Here is a 24,233-nt window from a genome sequence, read left to right as displayed (position 1 = left end):
GGGTTCCGTCTCCTCCCCACTGACGGCCAGAGAGGGACAGATGATCTGAACGCTTTTGTGCGGTTTACCAAAGATTTTTTTCAGACAGATTGTTTTTGTAGCCAATGATGGAACATCCTTTTATAAGGAAGAGGTACATGATCCAATGGATTAATTTCCTGCATTTTAGAAGACTTCAGAGTAGAGAATATAAAAACAGAAGGCAATCCCACCACATCTGGAACTGGCAACCCAATCTAAGACTTTTTTTCATTAAGTCATGCTAAATGAAAACGGGCAGCCCGAGCAGGCTTACAGGTCATTCAGACCAGAAACCAGAGTAGCAACATAAATTAGAGCTGTTTTTCCAGGCTTTAGAAACAAAAAAGGTATCCGACTTATGAGTATCAAATTTAAATAGCTGTTCCGTTCTGTTTCATTTAATATAGAAACTCTTAAATCATCATAATACGGAAAATACAAGAGTAAATGGGACTTCTTCCAATTGGCACGATTCGTGTCCTGGAAGTTGTTAAATCTGCTTTAAGGGCCAGAGGAAGGATTCCTGTTTGCAACTAGGAAACTGAAGACCTCCGACTGCATGATGAATGTGCCGGAACATATGAATGAGTGCAATAATAAGACATGACAAGCAGTTGAAACTAAAAACTAGGATCATGTAGTGTTCTGGAAGTCCTCTCATTCGTTTTCAATCTAAACATTATATTTTCTCAGAAGTTGTGGATGGGTTGAAACTACCCGACTTGTTGTTAGTGTAACTTAAGTAGCACTTAAATACATTCAGATGGTATACTATTGACTATTAAAATGGAACCCAAGATCCTCCGGTGTGTGTGTGTAAAAATGAAAAGAGAGCACACTGACCCGCGGCGCTGACCATGTACTTCCACTTCACCACGTATGTGTCGCCCTCGTGAAACTGGCCGATGCTCTGGCGCGGCAGGCGGCTGTAGTCGAACTCCAGGATGTGCCACACCTCCACCGCCAGCGTGCTGATCTCGCAGCTCCGCCACTCCTCGGCCTCCACCAGGCCGTAGCCCCGCCCCACGTCGAACCCGTCCAGTTTGGTGCTGACGGGCGCCCTATGGAGGGGCAGCATCAGGGAGGCGTCGTACGCGTGGGGCTGATCCGAGCTGGACTGCTCCTGGAGGGAAAAGGACGTAAATGAGTGGACGTAAAGTTCTCATGCTCTCTGTTATCTTCTGTACCACATCAGTTGCAGTCACTGGACTTTGACGATGCTGAAGTGCTCTTCGATACCTTCAGATCTGTGATGTGGTCGTTGCTCTTTGAGGGGCTTGGTGCTTTCCTCGAGTCGCTCCAGTCCAGGAACTTCTCCTTGAACAGGGTGGTTTCGTTGTGCTGAGTCAGTCTGCCGAACACGGCCCAGTCGGGTCGGCCCTGACCTTTCCTGCAGGCGAGGAGGATGCAGTGCATCAGTACACATTACCAGCACTTCCACCAAAAGGTTTGCCATCGTTGTTTTACCTCACACAGCAAATGGGAACCTGTGATTGAAGTACTTCTCCATCAGTGTATTACTACCCACTGAAGATCCAGCACACGAGCAAAGTACTGTGCAGCAGCAAAACCTCTTTTAGACACCTTGAAAATATCTACATCAGTTTAAGTGTATGCTATATTTACAATATTTTCACTGTGGAACCGGAGTCGTTATTTATGCTCTTTTCAAAGACAAGACGCCTTTGACAAAACAGTCATTTTTACCTCGCGACCATTCAGTTTGTTTGTGTTATTGTTTGACCTTGGCGTTTTTAAAGGTCATGTTTTGGTGTTTTTAAAGTTAACTGATCTCCTGTTCTGCAATGTAGAATTACTTCTACATTGATTGATTCTAAAAAATAATGTACACTTCTACTGATATTGACTACTTTAGGTTTCTAAAATATAATTTAGCTGCTGCCCCCATCCACAGCAGTACATTACTTGCTGTATTTGTCTGTTTCCTCAAACATCTTTACACACTAACCAAACCATCCATTTAAAGTTTGTGGAGTCTCCTCATCCCCAGATAACGGTGTAAACACACACTGTTCTTTCATGATGCAGTACATGTTCTCATACTTGGGTATGAGAGGGTTGCACTCCCCCGGGTCCAGCGGGTTGATGTCACAGTTTGTGTAGTCGAAGGTGCCGTTCCACAGGTGCTTTGCCAGCTGGAAGGCCATCTTCCTCTGCGCCAGCGTCACTTCCTTTCCGTGCCAGATGTACATCTCGCTGCCAAAGTCAAACACCAACACCTGTGCAGAAACAGACGGAGATATTCCTTATCTTTCCAATCCAACAGTAGCAGCAGGCTTATCCGTCTCCCACAGGATATTTTATGTAATAACCACTGGGTGGCGCCTACGAACTAAATATTAATATCCTCCACACAGAGGCTTTTAAATCCCGTAAACACATTGAAGATGCCGTTAGACTCCAGGCAGGTGATCTGACCTCTTTGGGGCTGAGCAGGGAACAACGGGGCACCTTGGCCCAAAAATCATCATCGGGGACCAGTTTGTCATCCATCAGGCGGTAGATGCAGTTGGTCTCCACGATGGCGGCCTCGTACAGCTCGTCCTCGTCTGGTGTTCCTGCAGCTGCAAGAAGAAGGACGGGCGATCAGCCTGGGTGTTCCTCCAGGGTGGGTTTATTACGCCGGATACGGATCCTTACACTGGTAACTCGACTGCCCCCCCAGGATCTTCCAGAAGTCCTTGGCTGCGTGGCTGTGCGTGCCGACGCCCTCCTCGATGACCTGGACGTAGTTGGCACGGCAACCCAAGTCTCTCTTTCTCTGGATGAAGTTTGCCAACTCTGAAGTCTGGACAAAACAAATTGAGAAAAACTTGGCTTATTATATTATTATTATTATCCCAAAACACAGAGGGTCTTTGTTTTTTCGATGAACTTGTAGTACTTGGCGAACAATGCATTTAAAGGGGTTCTGTCATGATGAGTTCAGGTTCATGACTCAGGAAGAGGAGTCTGTGAACTTTAATGACCTAAACTCAAACAACCCCTCATTAATAATGAGGTCCTTCTTCCTCCAATTGAGGTCAGTGCTCCGTTCAGCCAATCACAGGTCAGTAGAGCAGTCTATGAACAATAGCCTTGTTTTGTGTCTGTTTCCTACCACAACACACAGACACACACTTCCTTTCAGTCAACACACACTTCCTGTACTGCTGCAGTGCCACAGTTGCTTCCTAAGTGGCTCTGTGCTTACATCCTGCGCGTTAAGCCTGCCCTCACTCCACCTGTGTCGATGTGGATGAAACTCGCGTCTATCTGAGCTACCTTCCCTGTCATTCGGCGGCGCTCAAGAGCCGGACTCGCCTTGTTCTTCTCGATGACGTTGGCGAACTCCCCGGTCCAGATGAAGCAGTGGTGTGGCGTGACGAGGAGGAAGCAGTCACCGCTGTTCAGGGAGGACGCTCTGGGCTCCACCAGCCTGGTCTGGACGTGCCGCCGGCCTGGTGTTACATGGGCAGTGGAAAACATTTGATAAAAAAAACAACAGACAGGTGGCTTATCGATGACAGTTACGGTTATCGCTGTCAGCATGCCTGGATTATCAAACTGGGGGTGTCGGGCCGCCGCCAGTTGGCCCTGTACAGTCTGCACTCTTTGAATGCCCTTTCCAGCTGATGTATGTTGTATATTCAAATCCTAAATGTGTTACAAGTTGTTTTAGTTTTTTTTTAGGGGCCTCAGTGACTCCTGATCCCATTGGCTCTTCAGGTGATCCAAGCAGAAGCTATTCTAACAACACCACGGCCAACACTGTCAGGTCGGGACGGCCGGCCTCATAACAAAGTGCAGAGGATTGGCCCAGGATAGTGCGAGGTAGAGCCACAGCTGTCACCGGCAGGCGTGCAAAGACACCATAAATAAGCCGACGACCATTTTAGATTTCCTCTGGAACGGACGCACTTGAAGCAGCATCCGCCAAAGCTTTGTGTGAGACCGAAGCCAACCGCAGAGTGTCATCGCTGCCTCGCAAACAACCTGATTTAAAAGATCAGGAAAATATCGTCAAATGTTTCTGGATCCCTTTCTGCTTGCCTGGCATGTTTGACTAGACGTGCTTGAGGATGCAACATGTTTACTAAATACTCAAATTTGACTTTTGTGAGGGTTGTGCTTTCAACAGACAGACACGATGGCCTCTGTGGCCCCTCAGGACAAATCCTTATAGAGCGATGCAAGGAGGACGGAGTTTTGTTAGTTAGCCTGTGGCTGGAAATAAAACTAAAGGGGAGTTTAATGAGCCCAATATGTGAAATTGGATGGACACTTGTTGAGAACCATTTGTTACATACATACTACATTCATGGCCTGTACAAATGTGGGCAAGATGGCCGTATTATCACTCCAATTACAACTGAATTACAATTACAATCGAGACTTAGAGTCTAGACTTATCACTGGATAACTCTTGTATCCTAAACGAGAAGAAATAAAAGCCCTGGTTGTGGGTGCATGTGCACCGCTCTGCGTATGGTCTCAGCCACCTGTTCACTCCACTGACCTTTGACCTGCAAGAGCATGAGCTTCTTGTACGGCACGGCGCTGTTGTTGGACATCTGCTCGGAGATGTTGACGCTGCGCAGGTTGACGTTGCTGAAGTTCTCCTTGCTGGCCAGACCGGCCAGAGCCACGTCGGAGAAACCAGAGTTCTTGTTCACTGCAGTGAACACAACAGAGAACATGAGAAGGGAAATATACATTCAACGGTGTCATTTACCGTCCTTCATACAGATGAGACAACGGCTGCAGAGGCGATGACCTTTCATGCCAGACGAACCCGGTCTGTACGTGCCTGTAACGCATACGTAGCCCCCCAGAGACAGTTTAAGTGTTTGCTTCATTGCGGTCAGAAGAGGTGAAGGAGGAAGTTATGGTAGTAGCATGACTCTGACTTTGTGGCTTATCTAACATCACTCTCAAAACCAGCAACAGACCTCGTCCAGCTTTTGAGCTCTGCTCTGCACAATGACAGGAAACTGACTCCCATCCAGATGTAGGTCATTCGCTCCATTCAAATGAGCGTTTACAGACTGCGCAATGAGAGTGACGCTTACGATTCAGATGTTCTGCTCTGCCTTGTATTGTTTGAGACACCGGATGAACGAATCGTTCTGACAATACCGTGTCTGATGTACATGAAGACAAGAAAAAACAACAACAACTGTCCCACAAAATATTCCTATTGTCCCTTTGTGTGTTGCTCTTTCCCAGCCCCTCCACCCTCGCTCACTCTTCTCAGCCTTCATCCTCTTGCTCTCCAGCAGGCCGATGTTGAGCCTCTGCTCCGTGTACTCGTGTCTGATGTCCTCTCTGGCGGCCAGCATCTTCAGAGGGTTCCTGGACGACTGGACGTTACGCGCCGGCCGCACCGCCCGCTTGTGCTGCTCCATCTCCGAGGTCAGCCTGGGGAGGAGTCAGAGGGGAAGGGGCGTGGTCGACAGAAGGGAACATGAAGAGAGTCTGACAATGATGGAAGGCTGAAGAAAAAAAATGAGCTCCGGCGGGCGAGAGCTTACTTTGGCAACTGGGGGCCGAAGATATCGTCGAAGTCGTCAAAGTCCATCTGCACCTTGTTGGCGGCGGTGGGAAGCTCCTCCACCTGGCGGTAGAACTTGGAAAAGGTTTCGTCTTCGAGGGTCATCACCTCCTTCACCTTCTTCTGTGTGACCGTGATGGTTGCTTCTGGCAGTCCAGACACTGACGGGAGGACAAGATGAGGCCGGGTCAGGATCATGTAATACGCACATGTCATTGACGTCACTACGACAGACGATTCCCCGAAGCCTGTGCAAGCACCAATGAGATGAGCTCATTGATTTATTCATGCTGACTTTGATTAGTGAGGAAAACTTTACATGAATCCAGTACAAGTTTTACTTCTATACACAAATCCTCCATGTCCTCATATCCAACCAGATTGTTGTTCAAACAATTAATGAGTAATTTTGTCATTTTCTGCACACAACTGAATTTGCCTACAAACACACAAAGTAGTAAATGTTAGTTGTTGACCGTTTATGAACACAAAATTACACCATTATTTGTATTTGGCTGTGCCGTAAAACAATACAAGACCTGCTCTTCTTTTGTTGCATTTCTTTCCATGATATTGAATAGTTTAAAGTATATTTGACTCCATTTTGTCTAAATTAAAAAACACCACAAATCACAATCGATCACCCCCAATTTAATGTCAAGACATTAAAGGTCTTTTGTATTTAGTGTGTTCTGCTACATATTTATTCAGGCATGGACATTGTAAATATAGGGGAGATTCACCTTACTCACTTAAAAAAAAGAAGATACATTACACACACACATATATATTACATGGATAATCATAACATCCCCCGCTGTTAGTTAACTCTTAGTACGGAACATGTCGCAGGCGACAGAAAGTAACATACAAACTGGATGCAATTCCAACGGACTCTGAACGCTAAGCGAAGCTTTACAATGTCATGCGGCACTTCTTGACAAATACAGAGAAGATCGCGTTTTGAGAAACGGCCGTTGGAGACATCTTAACGCTGATTGGCTAAGACTCGACGCGTCACATCAAAGATGTCCTCTTTATGAAGATGACAACTTCAAGTTTTCTCCGCGTCTCACAGTCCAATCTCAGAAACGCTGGCGCGGTCGCGCGGCTCCAAAAAGGAGGACAAATACGCGTCCGACTTGATGCTGCGCCGGACGCCGGACAGGACATTGAACACCCGGACTGTCCGGCTTAAATCCGGACGTCTGGTCACCTCAGTCCCCTCACGTCAGAATCTACCTCCTCATTAACGGCTGCGTTAGCTAATAACTTTCCACCGGAGCGTTAGCTAGCTGGCTAACGTCGCGTTCTCTGCTGCTGTGTTCAATGACTCAATTCATCAAGCTGTAGCTAACGTTAGCTAAGTCTATGTCAACAGAGCTCCTGGGTAACTTCACTTAGATATACCATCAAATATTATTAAGTGTGGCTTCAGCCGCATGGGGTCATAGACCCCATGCTGGAAGCACACTTCATGTTCTCCTGCGGGCTTATTATTAAGTGTGGCTTCAGCCGCATGGGGTCATAGACCCCATGCTGCAAGCACACTTCATGTTCTCCTGCGGGCTTATTATTATTATTCTTCTTATAGTCAAACCACTACTCCTCCCAGAGCGTTGCCAGCACATGCGTAAAAAATACATCGAAACGTGCGGTTTGCGCGGGAATCGTGAGGTATGACTTTTCTAAGAGATTCGCCCGGCCGTTTTCCCGAAAAATGCAAAAAACGTCAAAAACTGTCAAAAAAATTTCACGAAATGTTCGTAGAGGGTGGCGCACCAATTAACAGAGTGAGAAGAAGCGACAGAAACTGCTAAAAAAATAAAACGTATTTTGTCTTTACTCCCACAATGTTCACTCTTCATACACCATTGTTGGATAGAAACGTTGGAAATCTTGTCTTCTGTCATAAACTGCGGTCGATAGGAATCCAACAGACTCAGACGTCTTGAAATCGGACTGAATGTGAGAGGAAGTCCACCTCGCTCTGCCATCCGCCGCCATGTTAAATCTCCCTCCAAAACCACGTCTCCCCTGAAGCTCGTACCTGATTTGTAAATCGCCCGTACAGACACATGTTTTATCGTACAGACTCGCCAGTCACAGTATCTGTTCATCAGGTCTTCCTAACGCTCAATATGCGATATCGAAGCAATAGTGGCTTTTAAAGTACCATTTTTTTTAAATAGTTTGAAAGGAGTTCCACAGTATTTAGGTCTATTAAGCTCAGCGTAAGGAAGTCCCTTTGAAGTCATCACCATGGCAACCTTTGCTCTAGCGACCCACAGGTGTTCTCGTTAGGGCAGTTTAACAGACACACAGACACTTACACACGCACACACAACACAGATGACTTCTGTCTCTCTGTCTGTCTCACACACACAGACACACAGACACACATACACACACACACAAACAAACAAACACATACACACACACAAACAAACAAACACATACACACACACACACACAACACAGATGACTTCTGTCTCTCTGTCTGTTTGTCTCACACACACAGACACACATACACAGACACACATACATACACACACAAAGACGTTTACGTGTGTTTTATATTGTGTAGTTGTCAACACTGTGATCATTAATAAGGTCATATGATATTTCATATACGTTTGTGTGTGTTCAGGACGTTCAGTAGTTTATTTCCTTAAGTCCACAGTCCAGTCTGCCTCTAATCAGTCTGCTGGCGCTCACTTGGTCACCGTGACGACGGCAGCACACAGGTGCTTCATATCAGCCAATCAGTTTAACACACAAACCAACTCAAGTGCTTTGGAGGAGAGACGGGCGTCAGAAACAAAAGCTATATATTGCGACGTCTTACGGCAGTAGTAGCCACACTTTCAAAATTTCTTGCGAAATTTTCTAGTTATTATTCTTCTTATAGTCAAACGACTACTCCTCCCAGAGCGTTGCCAGCACATGCGTAAAAAATACATCGAAACGTGCGGTTTGCGCAGGAATCGTGAGGTATGACTTTTCTAAGAGATTCGCCCGGCCGTTTTCCCGAAAAATGCAAAAAACGTCAAAAACTGTCAAAAAAATTTCACGAAATGTTCGTAGAGGGTGGCGCACCAATTAACAGAGTGAGAAGAAGCGACAGAAACTGCTAAAAAAATAAAACGTATTTTGTCTTTACTCGCACAATGTTCACTCTTCATACACCATTGTTGGATAGAAACGTTGGAAATCTTGTCTTCTGTCATAAACTGCGGTCAATAGGAATCCAACAGACTCAGACGTCTTGAAATCGGACTGAATGTGAGAGCAAGTCCACCTCGCTCTGCCATCCGCCGCCATGTTAAATCTCCCTCCAAAGCCACGTCTCCCCTGAAGCTCGTACCTGATTTGTAAATCGTCCGTACAGACACATGTTTTATCGTACAGACTCGCCAGTCACAGTATCTGTTCATCAGGTCTTCCTAACGCTCAATATGCGATATCGAAGCAATAGTGGCTTTTAAAGTACCATTTTTTTTAAATAGTTTGAAAGGAGTTCCACAGTATTTAGGTCTATTAAGCTCAGCGTAAGGAAGTCCCTTTGAAGTCATCACCATGGCAACCTTTGCTCTAGCGACCCACAGGTGTTCTCGTTAGGGCAGTTTAACAGACACACAGACACTTACACACGCACACACAACACAGATGACTTCTGTCTCTCTGTCTGTTTGTCTCACACACACACAGACACACATACACACATACACAAACAAACAAACACATACACACACACAAACAAACAAACACATACACACACACACACAACACAGATGACTTCTGTCTCTCTGTCTGTTTGTCTCACACACACAGACACACATACACAGACACACATACATACACACACAAAGACGTTTACGTGTGTTTTATATTGTGTAGTTGTCAACACTGTGATCATTAATAAGGTCATATGATATTTCATATACGTTTGTGTGTGTTCAGGACGTTCAGTAGTTTATTTCCTTAAGTCCACAGTCCAGTCTGCCTCTAATCAGTCTGCTGGCGCTCACTTGGTCACCATGACGACGGCAGCACACAGGTGCTTCATATCAGCCAATCAGTTTAACACACAAACCAACTCAAGTGCTTTGGAGGAGAGACGGGCGTCAGAAACAAAAGCTATATATTGCGACGTCTTACGGCAGTAGTAGCCACACTTTCAAAATTTCTTGCGAAATTTTCTAGTATTACCATGCACTCGCGCTCCCTTCTGGCACGCGCATCCGTTGGCAGTTCACTGAACACTAACCCCTCCCCTCGCCCCTCCCCCAAAAAACTCACCGAATCTACACGATTCACCTAGGTCACCTATTTTGGTTTCAAAAAGGCGAATTTCGCCGAAAGGTGAGGGATTTTCATGCCTGTAAAGTGGTTCACAGCGTTTCGTGGTTTATTTAGCGGATTTATTGTATTTGTGCATGAGCGATGATACTTAAGAGATCATTTTATTACAGTGCATGTAATAAATTAAATTCAATGCAACTTTATGTTACGTTGCCAAAGCATCAACATTAAAAAAAAGTACTCAATATAAACATGAGATAAATAATATCATAGTATTCATTTATTATTATTATTATTATTAAATAATATAACACTCTCTTTGCACACATCTACTCTTACTTTAAATCACGTAGACGTGATGTTTTGCTGTTGGGACCTTTATGTGAAGGTGTTCATGCTAATCCAACATGTCGGCCTTGTGTTAAAGTAACACTTCTACAACAAGGTGCAGAAGTCAAACGAGGCTCTGCTGAAGCCACAGCACCGAACTGTTCCACGTTATGAACAAAAGCATGATACATCTTCAAGGGAGAATGCAACACGAATAGATTCTCTCTTCTCGAATGAATTACAGGGAGCGAGACGGAGAGCACGGCGTTAAATTCATTACGTCTGGTCTCTGCCACACACCTGACATCCACCAGGAGATTGAACTCTTTGTTATGTCTATAATCGGTTGCACGGTTGCAACGTGGGAACATTCTTCTGACTCTGCAGCAGCGGCGCGATGACAGCGTGCCGAACATGACTGACCTTTGCTGTTGATCTTGCCGAGGAATGACTCCAGTTTATCCAGCTTCATGTCCGACTCCAGGTTCAGATCTGGCACGGCCTTGATCTCTGCACAACCCCACACACACACACACACACACACACACACACACACACACCTGTTAGAGCCATATGTTGGCTGTGATTGGAGCACAGATCTGACTTTATCTCTAAACAGGCAGGAGGTCTGAGCTCCTGTTGTTTATTGACGGTGATCTGGAACAATGACTGAACATGAATGAACAGTTGCACACGGTCACTATGAAGTTATCTGAACATATTTATTGTCCGTCACAAGCATTTTAACACTGAACAGCCACTGGAGGTGAATCCTGTCTGCACTCCAGACTCATGCACGAGGATGGAGACGTTATCACATGGTTAATATCCTATTAGGCTTTGATAACCTAATAGAAGTGGGGCTTTTTTATTTTGTGGTTCTGGTGATGACGATGAACATTGCATTCAGTGAAACATCAACAGAAAATTATTAAAAAAGTAATAGACCTTCGGTATCAGACATCTCCTCCATGTCTTGTGAAAGAGAAGCAAAGAAAAACGATTACACTGTGTTCAAATAAGATGCGACCCAGACTCCGTTTTTAAACCCATCCAAGTTAAAGTCAACAATTCAGCTCATTAACTGCGTGCAGACTTGGTTTTGGACACGGTGGTTGGTGTCAAACTGACCTTCTTGAGGTTTGGAGATGGCAAGGCTGCTGTTCTTGGGTTTGGAGGACACTGGAGACTGGAGGGCTGATGGGGAGGCCAACCCTGTTGGAGGAACACAGACAGGTATGAGCATCCCATGACCCAAAACGCATGATACGGTTACCTGGTGCGACACGTACAATGTGTAAAGAATACAAATCTGATGTCATTCGTTGTCCAGTTTTACAGACAAAAGGTTGTGATGTCACTAGACATTGGTTTGATGTGCCCAAAAGAAAAGGTCATACTTGAAGACACTCGCTCTTTGCTCAACTCGAACTAACGCAGAGGAGTAAACACCGCTAAACACACCTGTGGGATGGATCCCTGTATTATTATCATTATTAAAATGTTGGAGCTTTCATTTGCTGGACATCACGAGGGATTGCGTCACTATGTAAGAGTCCTGCTATCGCCTGCAGGGGAGGGGCCTGTTAGCCCACTGTTGCATGATGGTATGATGTCATATTTACACTGAAGTTGCTAGTTTTTTTAGGTCGTTTCTCTCAAATTTTTGGATTGTCAAAACTGAGTCGCGGTGAATAAAGACACAGCCTGGTGCTTGATGAGCATGTGTGCTTGTGCCTCAGAGAGATGGAGAAGACCTGTGGAGGATGTGTGGTTGTTGGAAGAAAAACGTATTCATGCATAATCAGTTACTGTTTCACTGTTGTATTCAGACTTCTCATCTTGCTGTCTCTGTTTAATATTACACACAAACTTGGCATGTCTCCTGATGGCCATGAGACAGGGGAATCTGTATGTCTCAGTCTGAAAGAACGTGCAATTCTATTGTTATCGTATCATGCCGAGGCCAATCTAAAGACGTCACGGTGGGATGAAGCCATGAAGACGTCATGGTGGCCTTGGTGTATTGATAACCTTAAGCTATTTAACAAGGTGGTGCTTCGCTCATTCGGCGAGCAGTCTTGGATGTGCAATTTGTCTATCACGTTGTACTTCTGACTCTGCTCCTTCCTTGCAACAAATAAATGTCCTGATTATTGATTTTTACCACCAGGTGTCGAGTACATTTTTCTCACAGAGGTTGAGTCTCCCCTCTGACCTTTCTTCACCATGCGTGCGGCCACAGTGAACTGGGTGGAGTCGTTGGCGGCTCCGTGGCCTTTCGTCTTCCAGGCCTCCTCCTGGGCTACGATCAGCCGCTTCCTCTCCCGGATGGACAGGTGAGACTCCGTGCCCTGGCAGTCCATCTCCGCCTCGGCTATTCTCTGAGTGAAGAGACGTGACTGTCGGTGACAATAGACACTCCTGATGCACAGACCAGTTCAAAGGAATATTCCACCTCAGGGCTCAACGTTTGTGGTGTCCCATGCGTTCCAGGAAGCCTTTCGGGAGGAGGTAATCCCCAACAGGGCTTTTTGTGAGACTTCCTGGAATGACTGGGGCACTTTGACTATGTTGTCACGCTACAGGAAACTAGAATTACTGCCTTGTGGTCCGATGCCTCCGCCAACCATCCATGACCTTCCAAAATGACAATTTTTTTATCCCTTTGGACTTTGTGTATGAATTCTTGAGTCATGGCAAAAAAATACATTTAGGTGAGGTCACAGTGATCTTGACCTTTGACCATCTAAATTGACTCAGGGCATTTAAATTGAAAGAAATTCCCTCCAGGCGTTAATAAGATACCTCTTTCGCGATGGTCGGATAGAGGGACAGAGGGACAGAGGGCTCGGGTGACCACTGACAGACTTCTTTTTCCACTGGATGACTTTAGAAATGTTTTAAAGTCACTTGTTAAAGTTAAAATAAACGTTAGTTCACAAAGTGGAGACAAAGAACAAGAGCAGACAAGTGACCTGTAGTGGTTAATTATAACATGACCCATTGCATCTAAACTGTGTGTGTTTATGTGCAAATACTGCCACTTGGGAAGCGGGTGGGGAGGGGGGGGGACTTGCGAGAGCACTCTCATGCGGCATTGATAGGGGTCACCTTCCGTCTCCAGGGGTGCCTCTCATCCACCTGCGTGGGTCTCGGAGATCTGGCGTTCTTCACAAGCCAGAGGCGTGCGATGAGGAAGGTAAGAAAGGATGAAGGGTTTAGAGAATGAGGGTGAAGAGATGGTAGCAAAATGTCCAAGCTCTGCACAGGCGTCTGACGCCACAGGACGGGCATGCTGACCCGTGACCTCTGAGAGGAGCGGAGGAGCACACGCACACACACACACACACACACACACACACACACACACACACACACACACACACACACTCTCTTCTGGCTAAAGAGCTTTGTGCTTCTCCTTTATTTTGCAGAGTATTGAGGTTTTGCATTTCAGAGCCTAGCGAGGTGGTCGGGGTAATGTGGGGGGTGGAGGCAGGCAGAGGGCGAGCAATGCGTGCAGCGACAGCGGGTGAGGCGTCCTACCTGGCTGGCCGACTCATCGGGGGAAGGAGTGCGGGAGGGAGGCTCAGGAGGAGGAGAGAAAGTCTCCTATGGAGACACAGCCACCGAGAGAGGACGCAGCGTTGAGAGGATTCTGAGTAGCTGTGGTGATGTCAGCGTGAGGCCACACGTTCATGAGCAGGAGGCCGGTGTCACGAGCAAGCGGTGTGGGGTTAGAAAGCGGTGGGCAATGCATTCTGGGAAGTGCAGGATCCAGTGGGCTTTATCTAACCTCAGAACTAAAAGTCAAGATACCTCAACCTGTGTTCTTTTTATTTCCCACAAGTCCATAAAGTTTATGCAATACTAAATAAAAAATAAATAAAAACTGTCCAGTTGTATTTAATGTAAATAATAAATTGCCATGCCCTTCCTAATGGGTTCCTTGTACTCCATATGCTATTTTAAAGTTTTCATTAACGTCCCGGGTGTGTCATTACGATAGAGAATAATTTATTTTACATTAAACTCAGATTAATTTAAATAATAAAAACTGTTCCAAGCTGCTAAATGCTCCACGACCATCAGCAGCTCGTCTTGTTGGACTCTGTTTAATTAGTCTGCTTGAACATCAGAATCAGCCTTAAAAAACATTTTCCACAAGTAAAATCTATAATAAATAAATACTTTTTACAGAATATATGACATTAAAAACTAAAGACAACTAAAAACATTAAAAAGGTAAAGTAAAGGAAACGGAATTTGATAATTATGTCACATTTTAATTCAGTTTTTGTTCTAAGTAAACATGTGCTATGGCCTTTGTATTATTCGTTTCTAATATCCATTTATTTGTATACTTTTGTGTATGTGTGCACATTCAATGTGTGTGTGTGTGTGTGTGTGTGTGTGTGTGTGTGTGTGTGTGTGTGTGTGTGTGTGTGTCTTACCCATAGCTGTTCGGGCACGGCGAACTCATCGATCATCATCATCATCAGTTCGTCGTCCTGCAGACAAGCGGCCAGAGGAGAGAGGGAGGGACATGTTTCTGAGAGGTCTCTGTTGTCCAGGAAATAAAGTCATGAGCGACTCCCTCAAAGGTTTTTGACTCCACTGTGACTTCCTGAAGTGAGCATGTTAAGGCCTTCTGAACCTCAAAACAAACCAGCGGGATTGAAACGCATGTCTTCTATAAACAAATCGCCAATCCAACACCGTTCATCACAGCCAGAAGCTGTGAAACACTTTGTTATCGTCAAGGTTTTTTTTTTTCTTTCTGACAGTTCTTGCTTCCATCAGAAAAAGCAGCGAGAAAGGAAGCTTAACATTTTGATATATCACACATTAAACATTAAATTCAGCGCCTCCAAGAAGACTGAGACTTCTACTGAAGTGCTGAACACCGAGCAGAGCGAGAGGTTGGAAGTAGAGGTTGTGAAAATGTAACATGCTTCCATTTTTTTCTTTACAACATCGTTAACACTATTTGAGGATTTCTGGCACTGTAACAGACATACAGACATACGACATAAGGCTGGAGATAAGAATGTTTTGCATCTGTTGCTCTTCTCTGATCTAAAACAGGACATTGTCTGAATGGTGTGCACTGCTGCTGGTGACAGAGGATGAAAACATGCATTGTCCTTCCCCTCGCCCTCTACCCGCAGATCACTTGAACCAGATTAAAACATTTTTGTTTGTTTTTTGGTCTGGAAAACATCAGATCATTCACGGCGGCATCAGAGCGTGGAAAGCAAAACTCTGCCTGACCTTCAGCGGCCTGAAAAGCTCAAATCTAAATACGTGCAGCCGAGCTGAACAAACCCTGATAAGCAGCTGGAGAGTCGAACCGACGACGTGGACGCCGACGGTTTGAATGTGTCACAACAGAGAGGCAGGTGTGGCGTCCTGCTGCCCCTCCGAAAACAAAGAGGATGACAACACAAGAGACACACACTCAACATGCAGAGGAGGAAATTAGGTTTATTTCTTATTATTTAAAGAAATATAAAGATATAAAAAAGGACATGCAACCAAAGGCAAAGAGAAGAATGAAAGGTTGTAACATGCAGGTCAGCGGAGGGAAAGGTTGGACTACAGGATCATTACTGTGATCAAAAGGTGTTTTAAAGTCATGAAGTGAAAATAGACGGCATCTCGCAAGCGTATGTAATAACTAGGCCTTCAAATTCCTGTCAATGTACTGTGATAGAACCACTGGATCAAATATACAAGATAATCTAGAGACAGAGGAATCTGCTCTGTAGATATCTATCTATCTATCTATCTATCTATCTATCTATCTATCTATCTATCTATGTTGTTTTTTGATTATCGGTTGAAAACACATACTATTAGATTGTTAATTTAGAGATGTTTAGTGTATTTAAATTCAATGACATGACTAATGGACGTTTTTAAATGTACAGACAATATGCAACCTCAAATCAATGAAGCATTGTTAATAATAAATAAACAAACATAGCTACTCAGATATCTGATCATAAGTGCATAGTAAACGGCTAATAATTGCATAATAACATATGTATTATCTTTATAAAAAGTAACAAATAGCTTAGTAAGTGTTTTACAATGACACAAGTTTCTGATAATAGTTTATAAAAGCATTATTAACACATGTATTATGTTATATTATAAGGGCTTAAGCAGTCTATAAACTGTTTACAAGTTTCCTAGAAGTGCTTATAAAAGTCTTATCTAACGTGTTTATGTTGTTATTGTTGACATCAATAGTCATACAAGCACAACACGTTCATAAGCATCCTATCAAGACTCATAATGACTTTATTACCTGTCAACTAGACGCTAATCATAGAGATCTTAATATAAAGCGATTTCTATTATTCTTATTTGTTAGTCAGGTAAAGAAAACATTTCAATTGAATTAGATGATTTCATTATAATACTGGCAGCCAAACAGCATGCACCATGAGATACTGTCGGATTAAATGATCTTTTCTCCTGCCAGGACAGACACATGCAGATTGACTCTTGACACAGTGCAAAGCAGAAACAAAACATGCAACAGCCGTGTGAGAACAGAGGAAAGAGACAAAGAGTTGAAGGGACACAGAGGAGCTTGTGCATCGTCCCCGTCTGTTTGGAGACATCAAAACCTGGTAAACTCTGACCTCGCAGGCCGATACAGGAAATGCAACCCGGTGGGTTTAAATCAAAGTCCCCAGGAAGAGTTCCTGTGTTGTGATTGGACTCTAAACCACGGCACCACCATTTAAACATGACGTGAAAAGACACGGGACGTGGCGTGACGGACATAAAACGGACGGCGGCCGTCTGAGTGTGCAGGTCAGGTGGTTACCTTCTTCTTGACGCTCTGCTCCGCCTCCCAGAGCTGATCGCCGGCGGCCGCCTTCGCCGCATCCTGCTTCCTATTGATCCGGTTCCTCCAGTCGGCCTCGCCGCTCTTCTTCAACAATGCCACTCTGAGACGGAGGGAAAAGAGGAGGAGGAGGAGGAGGAGGGGAAGAGTTGCATCACAGTTCATACTCAGGGAGCAGAAACAGCTTGAATATATCATGTATATACACGTGGTGAGAGCGTTGGTCTCATCTACAGAGCTGCAGTGAAGACCCAGACACACAGCAGAGGACGGACAGCGTGCCAGCATGAGCAACACTGTCACGTTGTGGGTAAACAGACTGCCGAGAGTTAAAATAGAGCTACACGTAAAGATCACGCCGAGATGTCGGTCAGTGTAACAGGAGCCGGGACATAAACAGGTGCTGAGGTATATTTTTGCGAAAGTAAATATAGGCGTGTGCACTCTTGTGCCAAGCGCTCGCTCTTAAAACACGTCTTCATTTGAATGAGCCGTGGAAGAAGAAAAAACTGCCATAGCGAGCGCATGTGTAGCGTGAGAAGAACAGAGGCTCAACTATTGGGCGGTCATCTCTGAGTGGAGAGCAGACTGGAGCCATAATGGAGGGGTCGGCCCTCTGACAACCGGCCCTCTGTGACCCGGCGCGGGGTCGTCCTGTCCTGCCCAGAGGGGCTCCACGACAACGGCAAACACAGGATGAAAGTGAACTCTGAACCGCAGTCGCCAGCTCCGTCTGGGATACGGATCCTGCCTCCAGTGAAAAAAAACAAACTCCAATGGAGTATGGGAGGGACTCGGACACCAGTTTACTTCCATTATGTCACCGATCAATTCAGAGCGCGACAGCTGCCGGTTGAACGGGCAGACAGCGGACACAGCGTGACACAACTGGACTTGCGTCATTGTCTAATTTGTGAGGGAATCCGATACTGACCGTCACTCATCCATCGACCGGACGAGCCCGCGTTATGATGAGAAAACCTGCATTTGCGATGTAAAAAAACGCTACATTGGAAAACAAGCAGCTGGCCAGGAGAGCCAGCAAATGCCTCGTTGTAGTGACAATATATCTTTGTCTTATTTACATTGGATGTATGCGTTTAGTGGCATTGATGAGCTCAGGCATGAATGTCAAATCCATCACTTCCATATCCAATGTGGTATTATCGTTGTTGTTGTTGCTGCTGCTCAGTCTCGTCTTCATGATCTCATTTTCTGTCTCCATCTAACGCACATTTAAAACTAAAACAAAAGGAAGTGACCCTTCTCTTATTTCGGTCCGACCCTTGATGGCTTTATTTACTGATCAACTAATATAAAAAGGAGTTTGTGATAGGCTAAGCTGAAATGCACAGTTCAACAGTACCTGCACATGGTCAAACATGGAGTAAAGCAGAAAAGAAGAAGAGAACGACAAAGTCGCTCTGAGCTGAGAAACCAAAGCCGAGCAAACGGCTCACCTCTCTCTGATGGACATCTGTCGGGCCATCATCATCTCGTGTAGCTCCTCTCCCTCCTCCGGCTGAACCGGGCCGTCCGTGTGCTCGTCCGCCGCTGGAGGAGAACCGGATCCAACTCTGGACGTGACCACGGAGGAGTCTGGTTCTGTGGTGGCAGCAGACGCAGCGGAGCGAGTCAAATCAATAACTACAGCAATGTTCCCATGACATCGTTTCTCTGCTTAGGAAAGACTTCTGTGGGTTGCGAGTTCATGCATGTATCAAACGTCCCTCTGCTCCTGACGAGAGAACGATGATGTTTATTGTGGGGATCTGTAGTTTCTGTAATCATAATGTTTAAAGCCCAGTGCTGCGTCACATTTTGTCACCAGATAACTTGTGTAACGCCAGCATGACGACGTGAAGACGATGCTGACATGCGGATGTTTACGAAGTATCGTGTTTACCGTGGTCTCCATTTAAGTGTTAGCATGCTAAAAGTTAGCATGCATGCTAAAATTGACAGTCGCATTCATTTTAGCAAGTTGTCTCTTTAACCCCAGCATCACTTTTTATTCTTATAATTTTTTTTTTTTTTAAAGAACACTAATTTCCAAATGCCACTTATTAAACCCGAAATGTGTCATAACCTTCATTTTTTACACAGGAAAAAACAGACATATTTGATCAGTGTTGGTTTCTTTAGCATCAAAGACAGCGAATATGCCTTTTTTAATTCTTTGCAAAGCCGGATGAATAATGTAATTTCTTGAACTTGAAGTTCCCATCAGTAAACAAGAGGAAACCAGTGTTCTCACCGCCGCTGACGGGCCTGCTCCTCTTGCTGTCTGCGGGGTGTGTGTGCGCCTCCTGCCTCTCCTGGAGTGTGTGTCTCTCTGAGCTCTGCACGGCTCTCTCTCCCCACCCTCTGGCCAGCCACTCCTCCTCTTCCTCCTCCCCCCCTTCCTCCTCTCTCCTCCTCCTCCTCTCTCTTCCAGTCTGGGGCTGGGGCAGAGCAGCCTGCCTGACCGCTCCCTCCGGAGAGGGGAGCTTCCTCTTTCCTCCGCCCAGATCAGCTCCGTCTTCTCCCCGCAGCAACGTTAATGTTTGGCACCTCTGCTGGTCCGCAGAGTCCCGGGACCTCCGGGTGGGGCCCTCAAAGTCGGCGCTGAGGGGCTCGACCCTGGCCGGCGCCGCTGCTGCTGCTTGGGTTATGTGGATGTCTCCGGCGTGGTCCGAGGAGACGGTGCTTCCTCTCAGGACAGAGGAGGGCGATGGTGAGGCTGGGAGGAACCGTGAGCCTGGACCGTTTTGAAGCTGTGCGAGGAGAGAGAGAGAGAGAGTTAGAGAGAAGGAAGTGTTTGTAAACGAGGCTGAGAAAATAGGTCGGGCAAACTGAACACGCACACAGAAATCAAGTGAATCGCGCTGACTAATCACTTTCTGACTCACTGCACATTCTGAGCATCAAAGGGCAATTTGCAGCCCGCATCACAAAGCCATGCCAGCAGGAGCCAGAAGACACACTTGCACAAATGCACAGGTTGGTGAACTAACCTGACATTTCTGCTGAGTAACAAACGACAAGCAGCAGTAAACTTCCATGGAAAACACGGAGACAAAAACCTTTAAACTTCTTAATCTTGTTTTTCCTTTTCTTAGTCAACCTGAGAGGTAGCGGCCAATGCGGCGGAGAGCGCCGAGTCTCGCTGCTCTCCTCTCCCACACAGGCATCTTTATAAAGTCCCCGAGAACATCGCTGAGTCATGAACTTACTGGAAGCCGGGCAACGCGCTGCACGCTCACAGTGACATCACACAATAATAGGACGCGGCGTGACATGCACGGGGGTCATTTGGGCGAAGCTGCGTCAGCCTCGGGCGTGGCGCCGGTTCAGAGGGAGCTTACTTGTCGAGGCGCTACGGGGCTGTCCCACAGTTCCTGCTCGTCCCTCGCGTCTATGTCTGACGGCTCCTGGAGCGGAGAACACGCAGCGCGCTAAAGAGGTCATGCGCATGTCATTTTTGAGCTACATTTATTTATTTTTTTCTTGACTGTTTTAATGTTTCTTAACTGTATTAAAATCTGCTTTTAATGGTTTTATGTGAAGCACTTTATATCGCCTTGTTGCTGAAATGTGCTGTACAAATAAACTTGCTTTGCCTACATGAATGAAATTCATACACCATTTGTGTACCGGCACCGTGGGAAATTTGCTCATTCACTTTGTGGCGAACTAAATTCAATACTTTGTTGAATGCATACAAATGCCAAAATGTACTTGTAGTTTCAAGGGGAGCTGGAGGAAGAAGAGATTCATCTTCGGCTGCAGCAGCCTCCTCAAGTCTCCGCTGGTTGTCTGATATTCTCACTCTGACGACAAGACTTCATATAGTTTGTGTATAGATTGAACAAATGTGAAGTCATTCCTTTAGAACAACATATTTTAAAAATAAGTCACGCATAAAAATGACACTTTGCAGCCCAAGAGAAATATGGTCATGTGTTGAAAGAAACCTGATTATTCCTGCACTGCTGTGAGGGTCCTGGGACAGAGGAGGACATGTGTGTACAGATTGTAAAGCCCTCTGAGGCAAATTTGTGATTTGTGTTTCGGGCGATACAAAATGAATTAAAAAGACTGAATGATCCTGCTGCTCGCCCACCTGCTCCATATCTCCCAGCGTGATGGGTTGTGTCTGGTAGCGGGCGTTGGCCCTGCGCTGGCGCGTGTCCCCTCTGGTGCGGGTGACCCTGATGGGAGGCTGAGCCAGCCGGTTGAACAGCGCCATCTTTTCCGCCAGGCTGAGAGTGCTGAGGTCAGGCTCATCCTGGCCCTGGCCCTGATCCTGATCCTGGCTCTGGCCTTTCCCCTCCACTGTGGACACCGGCTTGGAGACTTGGACTTCCTTGGTTTCCTGCAGCTGCCGAGCCTCGCGCGCTTGCTCCCGGGCGGCGGCGGCTCTCTGCTGCGAGGACGTCTGCTGCGAGGACGCCTGCAGGCTGAGGGGCAGGGTGACAGCAGAGAGACAAAGAGGAAGTAGAAAGCTTCTGGTGAGCGTGGAAGGAGCTCGTGCAAGCTAGCTGGTGGCATGCTACATGGCAGGCAGCAGTGTGGAGTCGTGTGCAGCGATGACAAAGACATCCAATACACAGAGCTTAAAATAAAAAAAGAGTCAGTCCCACTACAGACATAAACTATTATATCAAATCAAATCTAGTCTTTTTAGTATTATATTGAGATAAATCATGTAGTTTACTCCCATCACACAAGAGGGCACCACCACTTCACATCATTCGCATCCTGTGAAGGTGAATACCTCTCTGAAAGAGAACACTTGGTGCATGAGCAGCGGTCAGGCACCATGTTAGTCACACACTGTGGGTTGGGCGGGCGCTCCACACCCGTGCCATGTACCTGTACGGCGGGAAGGTGCTGCAAACTAGGGTGGGGCTAGGGACGCGTGCTACAGCAGTGTGAACGCTCGCTGTGTGTGGCACGTGAGTAGGGAAGCTACAGGGACAGAGTCACATACACACACATACACCCACACACAGAGAGGTGATAGAGAAAACACAAATGACACAGGGAAGGAACCAGATGACCTGCGAGTAACCAAAGTTCATTCAATCTGAAGGAGAGGAATATAAAACATGAAGATGATTGGAGGCTTCACGCCACAATTCAGAAGTCATGAAGAGTTTCATAACCAACGTTGCTGCATTAGAGAGCTTGTGGAAGTCTTGCATATCTGAAAGATAGGTTCACCTAAATTACAGAAAAATCACACGGTCTCTCGTTCCCTAACTAAAAGTCTGGCCAGGTGGATAGTTTGGGTTTCATAGACATATATCCATGTCTGGATGGAATTTTGTTGACTCACTGCACTGGAATATTGAATTACAAAATTCAATCCATCTACCCAGAAATAGTGTCCCTTGTGGACCCATTTGTTGGTCTCAAAGGGACTTTGTGTTCTGTTAAGTCACATAATTGGTTGTGGATAAGGCCTGCAGATAATACAGAGCAATGGAAACATTATTAAAAGATTTTCTATTCGATATTCAGAGTATTTCACGTAGAAGCAAATAACTATTTGCTATGTGAAGACCCTGCGGAGTAATGTCCATCTATGCAGTGAATGAGGTCTCCCTCTGTATGTGTTGTAATCCACGCACCCACTAGTGAGCAGAGAGCTGCTGCTCTGCACTGCGCTCAATCACCAGTTAGGGATAACGCCGAATAATCGTCGTGAAAGTTTCGCCCCATATTGTTTCCCCTCAGGTAAACACCGTGAGTTCTGTTAACACTGGCCACTGTTTGCACCGTTAGCACAGTTAGCACCGTTAGCACAGTTAGCTACTACCCGCCGGCTTGTTGAGAGCCGTTTGGAGGCAACAGAAATGCTCTAAGTTCCAGATAGAGAGCCTTTAAATAAAAGAGTTGCGGCTAGAAACCCTGAGGGGTGAATAATAATGTTTTTAATTTTTAAACTACTACTTTCTAAGATGCGCTTCATTTAAAATGAATAGTTTGGCACACCCTCATTCTAAACATGTCAAACTATTCCTTCGAGCACAGTAAGTCGTTAGGACTCACGTGGCGGCGATGACTACTTCCTCAGTGGTGACTGGCTGAGTTCTGGACCGGTCTTGTGTCCGCCTCAGTCTCCTGTCCACCGCTGGGTTCCTGGACCGCGGTTTGGGTGCTACGCCATCAAAGCTCTTCTCCAGCTCCTGAATTTTGGGAGTAAATTCAAAAAATTATTTGAAATCAATGAAATATTTCATCGTACCTGAACTCTTAGGTGGATGATCTGGGTGCAGAGTTCATTCGAGAAAAAACACTAGCTTCAAATTCTCTGACAAGGGAGTATTTGCTGTGAAAGGGACAGTGGGTTTGATGACTGAAATGGCTACTGAAGTATATCAAGCTGTCATTAAAGACGGATTGATGTCCATTAAGATCATATTTATTGCACAGATATGAAGCGAGGCGTGCTCCAATAAAGTGCTTGTTCTCTATGGAACGCCTGCGCTGAAACTAAATCTTATTTCCAAGTTTTCTTCTCTAAATCCCCACAGTAACGGGAGGACAGAAGATAAAACGTGTCGATGTTTGTGTCCACGATTGGAAGCACATGTCTCCGTGCTCACCATCTGGAACCAAGCGTGCAACCTGTAGGAGTGGGAGGACAAACAGGAGAAGGTTGAAGCTCACCCTGAAGAGAGAGCGCTTCGCCGCCACGCTCAGCTTGGCCCGTTCGTCAACCTTCTCTTCATCAGCTACGAAGCGAGAGAGGCAGAGGACAGAAGGACATTACAAACCGATACAAGCGGTCAGCTGATTAGTAGCACACTGAGGAACCTTGTTTTTAAACGAGTCAAAAGGTAACATTATATAGACGTGAAGACAACATTTTAAACTAAATCACAGCGCTAACTAGCTTAATAAGCTTATCAAGCTAGTTAGCGCTGTGAGCTAGTAGCTAGACATTAAACGACTGCTTTAACCAACGTCTGTCCAAAAACATGGAGTAATTTTATTAAAAATGACTAAGGGGCCGATCACACCAGACGCGACTCGAAAAAATGCGGCGCTAGCAATACCATTGATTCCCTATGGTACGGCGCGCCATTCATGAGCGCTTTTTAAACGCTGCGCGACATGTTTTTCTAGCGCGTTTAAAAAGTTAAAATATTTTCAACTTTTAAG

The 24,233-nt window shown here is 45.7% G+C and overlaps 1 protein-coding gene across 4 annotated transcripts in view; it reads right to left on the bottom strand.

Moving 5' to 3' along the window:
* svila (supervillin a) overlaps positions 1–24,233 on the bottom strand; it is a 47,638-nt gene that overhangs the window by 6,346 nt on the left and 17,059 nt on the right. For 2 of the 4 annotated variants that reach the window (XM_068581789.1, XM_068581790.1), the window contains exons 11-34: positions 23,739–23,803; positions 23,118–23,254; positions 21,936–22,031; positions 21,184–21,520; positions 20,426–20,491; positions 19,336–19,834; positions 18,539–18,683; positions 17,058–17,181; positions 14,668–14,724; positions 13,760–13,825; positions 13,325–13,381; positions 12,429–12,594; positions 11,342–11,425; positions 10,634–10,720; positions 5,556–5,736; positions 5,270–5,442; positions 4,541–4,696; positions 3,346–3,482; positions 2,683–2,830; positions 2,461–2,606; positions 2,086–2,261; positions 1,261–1,411; positions 865–1,144; positions 1–19 (exon numbers count right to left, since the gene is read on the bottom strand). The exon at positions 1–19 is cut by the window's left edge and continues 136 nt beyond it. In XM_068581789.1, the coding sequence (XP_068437890.1) occupies positions 1–19; positions 865–1,144; positions 1,261–1,411; positions 2,086–2,261; positions 2,461–2,606; positions 2,683–2,830; positions 3,346–3,482; positions 4,541–4,696; positions 5,270–5,442; positions 5,556–5,736; positions 10,634–10,720; positions 11,342–11,425; positions 12,429–12,594; positions 13,325–13,381; positions 13,760–13,825; positions 14,668–14,724; positions 17,058–17,181; positions 18,539–18,683; positions 19,336–19,834; positions 20,426–20,491; positions 21,184–21,520; positions 21,936–22,031; positions 23,118–23,254; positions 23,739–23,803 (3,553 nt within the window). The remainder of the gene's footprint in view (positions 20–864; positions 1,145–1,260; positions 1,412–2,085; positions 2,262–2,460; positions 2,607–2,682; positions 2,831–3,345; positions 3,483–4,540; positions 4,697–5,269; positions 5,443–5,555; positions 5,737–10,633; positions 10,721–11,341; positions 11,426–12,428; positions 12,595–13,324; positions 13,382–13,759; positions 13,826–14,667; positions 14,725–17,057; positions 17,182–18,538; positions 18,684–19,335; positions 19,835–20,425; positions 20,492–21,183; positions 21,521–21,935; positions 22,032–23,117; positions 23,255–23,738; positions 23,804–24,233) is intronic. The other 2 variants (XM_068581791.1, XM_068581792.1) reach the window with 2 other exon arrangements.

Source organism: Clinocottus analis, unplaced genomic scaffold (genome assembly GCF_023055335.1).
Source record: "Clinocottus analis isolate CAN_PGR_092001 unplaced genomic scaffold, fCliAna1.0.p SCAF_18, whole genome shotgun sequence".
NCBI lineage: Eukaryota > Metazoa > Chordata > Actinopteri > Perciformes > Cottidae > Clinocottus > Clinocottus analis.
Note: the sequence above shows the minus strand (reverse complement) of the source record. Positions and strands in the feature narration are given on the sequence as shown.